This window comes from Vanessa cardui, chromosome 17 (assembly GCF_905220365.1).
Source record: "Vanessa cardui chromosome 17, ilVanCard2.1, whole genome shotgun sequence".
In the NCBI taxonomy this organism is placed as follows: Eukaryota; Metazoa; Arthropoda; class Insecta; order Lepidoptera; family Nymphalidae; genus Vanessa; species Vanessa cardui.
In genome coordinates, this window is record NC_061139.1 from 4,391,978 (window position 1) to 4,398,618 (window position 6,641).

The following is a 6,641-nucleotide window of genomic DNA, read 5'->3' on the forward strand; positions in this document are numbered from 1 at the left end:
AGTCAATGCTGAACGGCATCGATAACGTTTGGATTCGATTGCGACAACTGAAAAATTGTAAGCAGAAATGGCATCCTGGTAATTCCACGGTCAGCATCAACAATCGATCAGAACCGGCAAGAATCTCAACTTTCTCAAATAAAATATAATCGAATAAATTATTAGTTTTTTTTTCAAATGTGTTAAAAGACGAACCTTGGGAACAAAGACGTTATATTATTTGTGTCTCGTGGACACACTGGCTCACTCACCCTTCAAACCGGAACACAACAACCCTGATATTGCTGTTTGTCGGTAAATAATCTGGTGAGTGGGTGGTACCTATCAAGGCGGGCTAGCACAAAGCCCGACCACCAAGTAATATAATGTGTAATACGTCTTACAATATATGTTTTTTCATGTTAAAAAAATAAGATTAATCTTTGCCTCGTATCCCACGGTAGATCTCCCGCACCACGTAGACTGTTTGCACTGAACAAACATCTGACGGCGTACCCTCACTGTGCCTTATTTACAGACGAACGGAACAAAGTCATAAGTCAACGGTTGCAGTTTATATTTTATTACCTTTATAATTAATGTATAGTTCAAATACAGTAAGTGGTTTATCTTGTATGTTCTAATTGGATAAATAATTTGCGTACAAATCAACAATCAGCTAAAAAATAACTGCTATTTTTATGTTATTGACTTGGTTACATTTTTTTTAAAAGTTATTTTAATAAATATTAAACCTCTTTGTAAGCGTTCTTACGATTTGTACCAGATACAAAACTCTTTTTAGTATTTTTAAGCATACTGATATTTAAATCTCATCATCATCTAAAATATTCTTTATTTTTTAAAGTTATAAAAGTATACGATAGGTATAGCTTATAACTGTCTGCTACTTATTTTGATTTGGGCTATTATTGTATCACTAATAAATGTAATTGATGTTGCTGAACGGAAATAATATTAACGTTTTCTATTTTTAAATTATTGTGACGGTTTCTGTGTTTTTTTTTTATTATGTCCTAGATGCAGTGTATCCAGCTAGTGTAACTACAGATACAAAAGATCTTAATTCCCTGGGTTGGGTATTGGCAATATTAGGTAACAATTACAATAAGTTGATCTATTTACTAGTCTCCTTACCTATATTAAAATCACTTAATAAGTAAAATTGTAATTGTCGACTTACATTGCGAGCGATCTCAAAAGCTTTAGGTTGACACATACAAACAAATTAGGTACACAACATATTAATTAATACAAAATTAAAAAAAAAGCGATTTTAATTTAAATTTACGTCGAAATGTAAATTAACTATTTTTATTTTATTTTGAGAATGTTAATCTTTCGGTAGATAAAATGGAATGTTTGAAAGACGGTGACATTGTTTTTTATTACTATTTAGTGTAAATTAATTAATACCAGTGTTCTCTATATATATGATAGATTGTTTATAATATATGGAGATTTTAATTAGATGAAGTCTAAATTATTCTTATTTATTTTTTTGGAATGACGCAATTTCATTTAAAAGCTTGATGATTTTGACATTTTCGATTATTATATTTTTTGAATATATATTTCTAAAATTTTTGTATAATATAGAAATATATATAAAAAAATATTGTGAAATTAGTTTTGTAATCATCAATTCAGTCGAAAATAAGCTGTCTCAGCCAGTCTCGAAGAACCGTTCGTAACGGCTGATGTTCGCGATAGTACGACAGCGTGAGAACTGACATTTACCCGAGTGACTCTTGAATATTTCATGATTACACTTTTATTGTTCATTGTACCAACTTGTTCCACCTTCCTATAATTATACTACGTGAATCATTTCGATGATCACAATATGTTTTACATAAAGCTATAAATGTATAATGAAAATTAAAATTTTCACAAAGGTGAACGGTTCTGCTTGTGTTTATTTTTTATCCGAACGTTCACACGCAATCCAGTTTATACAACAATGTAACGTGATAATTCACATTGGAATCGAATTTAATTTAATTTGAATTATAGATGCTCGTTTTAATACTTAATCCAATATTATTTATACTAATGAGATAGAAGGGATTAAGTGTCCATTCACTCGACTTGGAAACTATAACGGGTTAACTAAAACAAATATAATATAATATACAACCTTTTTATTATTCTCTTTTCTTTCACTATTATAGCGATGTATATTCAAAAGCATATGTCTTTACATAGACCTAACAAACTCCTGTTCGAGCAGAGTCTACAAATATGTATCACAGTATTAACTTAGGTACTACGCTAAACTATGGTACTTCTTAATATTTTAACAAGTAAATGCATAACCGACGCGGAAGACGTTGAAGTTAGGAATACAAAAATAACAGTTAACTCGTAAAAACAAAACCTTATTTTATTAAATTAAAAACAAACTTCAACAAGCAAAGCGAGTTCATGCATAATTTTCTAACACATCGGTTCTAGGAACGTTAACGGTATCAAACAACAAAACATTCGTAACTATCACACTGGTGTCACAATCCTGGACGTGGGGACGAGATCATGAGGTGGCGGTGGGTCACCACGGCCGCCACATCGACTGGGCGGAGTCTGGCTCGGAGGCGGGGCTGTGTGGCGGCGAGGGCGGTGCGTATGCTCTTTTCGTTCCAATTGTTTCCACGTCAATTGGTTCCTCAGCCTGTCTTTTAAGTCCTCGTTCCACTAGTGACGTCCTTTGGAGGACCTGGGCTGGCTGTGCTGCTGCCGGTGCCGGTGCTATCGCTTGCACCGGAGTCGGTCTCGCGACAGCACCAGGCGCAAGCGGTTGGGGTTGCACAACTGGGGGAGCTTCTAATCTTCTTATACAATTGCTTAAATGCTGAAGTAACCTCGCTCCAGCTTGGGGGTCAACGGGGCCTTGCCGATGCATAGCATTAGCTGCAACGGTAGCGTTGGTGATGAACTGTGACACTTCCGTAGCACATTGGGCGAAACCAGCACGGAAACGTTCGGCATATGACATTTCGGGTTTAAGCACTAACTGTCCTCTTCGCTTCAAGCTGTGGAGGTGGCGTACTGTGAGTTCCAATATGTCAGCTTTCTCCAATTTTGAGACGTTTTCACCTTCGGCTTGGAGCGCGGTCACCATGAGATCTTTGAGTTCATCGAGGCAACGATTGATACGAGCGCGTCGCTTTCTTTCAAGCATAGGTTTCATAACTTTTCTGTATTGGTAAGTGCGGGAAACGGGCTCCTCGTCAGGATGCGCGTGCGACGGCGGATGGAAAGCCCCATGCGGCGGGGACATAGTGCGTGTGGGAAGGATCATTATTGTTGCTCTCGCGGCGGGTTGTGAGCGAATGGCGCGCGCGTTGCTCACCGCTCTGCTTTTATGCGCCCTACACCGATTGTGGCAAAGCGCCCGTGATAAAAATAGGGGTGGCACGCAATATATTTTTTGAATGTAATTTAAAATATTATTTATTACATTTGTTAGAAATACGTTAGTTCAAAATTTTATATTCTGAAAATTATGTTTTTGAATTATAACATTATGTGTTATGCTATGTTAAAAATGCTATCGTAGTTTTTCCCGAATTCCTGTATAATTAAATAAAAAAAGTATGATAAAATAAAAGTTTGTTAATAAAATAAGATATTTATTAAAATATACGCAAATAGTATGAAAACGTAAGTTTTTGTGTATTAATTAATTTTAAGGAAAACTAGATGTTTTTCTATTACTGCACACATTCGTTTTATCTTAATAGTTTATATACTAAAGTGTGAATCTAAAATTTGATTTGCATAATTACACACATCGATTTTTTTCTTTTTAATCGAATTATAATTTTTAATCAACATTTGTATTCAAACTGCTTCAAAGCTTAAATACAGATTAAATATTTAATTATAAAAATATCTAATAATCTAATATTTTTCTATCATTAGAGAACAGCTGCTCGATGAGTTTCTTCAGGGGAGTCAGCTGATGGCACCTGGCCAGCACGTTCCCACGCGCACCCTCCTTAAAAGCTGCAGACTCGGTAAGACGCTCCCCTAGACGCGAGTCAATGACGTAATGACATCAATGACGTCACACGCATAAGTCCCCTAAAGACTCGTGGCTATATATTAAATCACTGTCACTACTAATTTATTTCATCTTTAATAAATAATAATTATACCCTTAGTATGACGTACTACGCTATACCTAATAATTATTTAAAAAAAAAGTGTTTTTCTTCGTTACAAAATGTATACAAAACGTAACAAATACTTTGTGATATAATTTGGTTTGTTTTGTTTTGTGTGAGAAACGACATAATATAATTAATAATTAAAGTTGCATGTAGCAGCCCTGCAACACGCTCACAGGTCCCGCGACACGCGGCGTGTTATCGTCGGTCATACAGACAGACAAGACGGATAGAAATTGCTATACAAACTTTTTACTGGTTAGGCACATAAAATTATCAGTTTAGAAAACGTTTGATGGCTTTGTATGAGTTTGTGACAGCATGAAAGTTATACTATGATCTACTTTGATATACTGATAATAATTATTGAAAGCTTAAAGTAATTTATCGATCCGATAAAATGATAAAAACTTCAAACGGGCTTGATAAGTGAAAGAAATCTTAAAACTTAAATTAAGAACGAATACGGAAATGTGAATTTCCCGAGCGTTCCAGATTCATGTAACGATTTTGCAATATCGTCAATCTATCAGTGTCACTAATAATTTATCTACTGCTTTGTACTTACACGAACGACTCGTCTTAATTAGTCACAAAAACAATAACATTCGCTTTATCGGTGTAAAGGTGTGAGTTTGTTCCCAGCACCGCTAGTCGAGTCGACACCGACCCATTGTGCGGTCGAAACTGCCGTGACGCTACTTACTCCAATTCTGTCTTGAACCGCTAGACATCGAAACGTCTTAAGTTACAAAGGAGCCTTTTCGACAGGCGAAATGTACCGCTCACTGCGGCCCCTCGTCGCTTTCGACGTTTTAGTATCACACCTTTAATATCGATCCAAAGCAGAAGGACGTAAGTAGCAGATAATTCTATACAGAAGCGGGCATTCTTCCTCGCGCCGCGATGTCGTGGGAAAGCCCGTGCCGCGCGCGTTCCCACACACTCGGCCGGCACAAGCCAACCGATAAATTATCATAATTCCATTGTGAGTGAGACGGTACTAAGAAATTTTATACTTCATCAATCGCTGCGTTGAATATATTAGCGCGTGGACAGAGGCTTTGTTGACTCGGTGACGCAAGTACCTCGGACCCACCCGGGTCGCATTTACATCACGTATATATAACTATTATTGTGTTTATAGAGACAATTCCTACTAGATATTGCGGTTTTTAATGTGCGCAATTTCAGTGTGTGTATCTAGGAAGCATATCAGCGCCTACGCATTCTTTGTGGTTAGATAAAAATTTAAATTAGGTATGTTGTTACGTTTGTTCAACATAAGTATTCACGTGGATTAATTTTGTATGTAATTAAAAGTCAATGAAATGATTACAATAATAGAATATAAAAAATATAAATGGCTTATATAATATTGCTAAATACTTTACAAAATGTTAATAATTTAATCGATTGAAATGCCAATACGTTTAGCTTAATTTCAGTTTTATAATCAGTTATTGTTTTTTTTATTATCAAAATAGCGTCACAATTTTTATTATTTAGGATTATCTTGTTCTATGTTATAATCCGTCTTTTGTTAAAACACTAGAATTATATGATAATGATATGTGCCTAGGATACATTTAAAACGATCGTATTATTTATTTGCAAAGAAAAGGGAAAGGTCAAATAACAGTGGCTCTCGACCCAGACATACATTCCAGAGAAGAGCATACGCACTGCATACACTTTGAAATAAAATAATATAATTGCGTATTCGCTCCAAAATTTATAAATGTATTTTTTAAATAAATCTTAATGCGTAACAGTTAAACAGATAAAAAAGATTTATAAAAATTATTGTCTAAAATTTAAAATTTATTATTGAGCCAGTATTTAGGTTAATTCCCCTAAATACTGGCAACATTTTTCCTTTTTATAGTCGACTTCGGAATCAATGAGCGTTTTTTTTAAAAACAATATTGATTTTTTTCGATTTGGAATCATATTTTTTTTTATGAATAGTTTTTAAAAAAAAATTAGGAATAGTTCACATGGTATTAAGTTGTCACTTCTGTTTTGTATGGTAAGAAATATATTTCTAAGTTATAATGTCAACACAACCACGGGAGGTATCAAATAATAGAGTAACTATTACTAGAGTATTAACCAGGGATGCTATGGATATATTATTACGGATCTGAATATGGATTCGGATATTTGAATATAATATTACCGATACGGTTTTTTCAGGTACGCTTACGGATACGAATTTATTTCGGGATATCCGATTGTTTCGGATAGTTTCGGTAACCGATATTAGTATATTTAGAATTTGTAAAAAACATACAATATATGAATTTTACTTACTAAACCATTATTTAGTATAGGTATAATCACAGAAAAAAATGCACTTAACTATTCTTTTAAAGCATAACAGTATGCGAAAACCGCAATATAATAAATATTTTATTCTTGGTTTCGGATAGGGATACATTTTTAATTCAGATATCCGGTAGTTTC

At 34.4% G+C, this 6,641-nt stretch overlaps 1 protein-coding gene across 1 annotated transcript; it reads right to left on the bottom strand.

The window, feature by feature from the left end:
• Window positions 1-2,127: 2,127 nt before the first annotated feature.
• LOC124537096 (enhancer of split mbeta protein-like) lies at window positions 2,128-3,323 on the bottom strand. The gene has a single exon (XM_047113814.1). The coding sequence runs from the start codon at window positions 3,299-3,301 to the stop codon at window positions 2,552-2,554; it is 750 nt and encodes a 249-aa protein (XP_046969770.1). The 5' UTR covers window positions 3,302-3,323; the 3' UTR covers window positions 2,128-2,551.
• Window positions 3,324-6,641: the final 3,318 nt, after the last annotated feature.

What these genes read in the sequence shown, in the direction of transcription:
- LOC124537096 (XM_047113814.1), bottom strand. Translation starts at nt 3,301, where the DNA reads ATGATCCTTCCCACACGCACTATGTCCCCGCCGCATGGGGCTTTCCAT.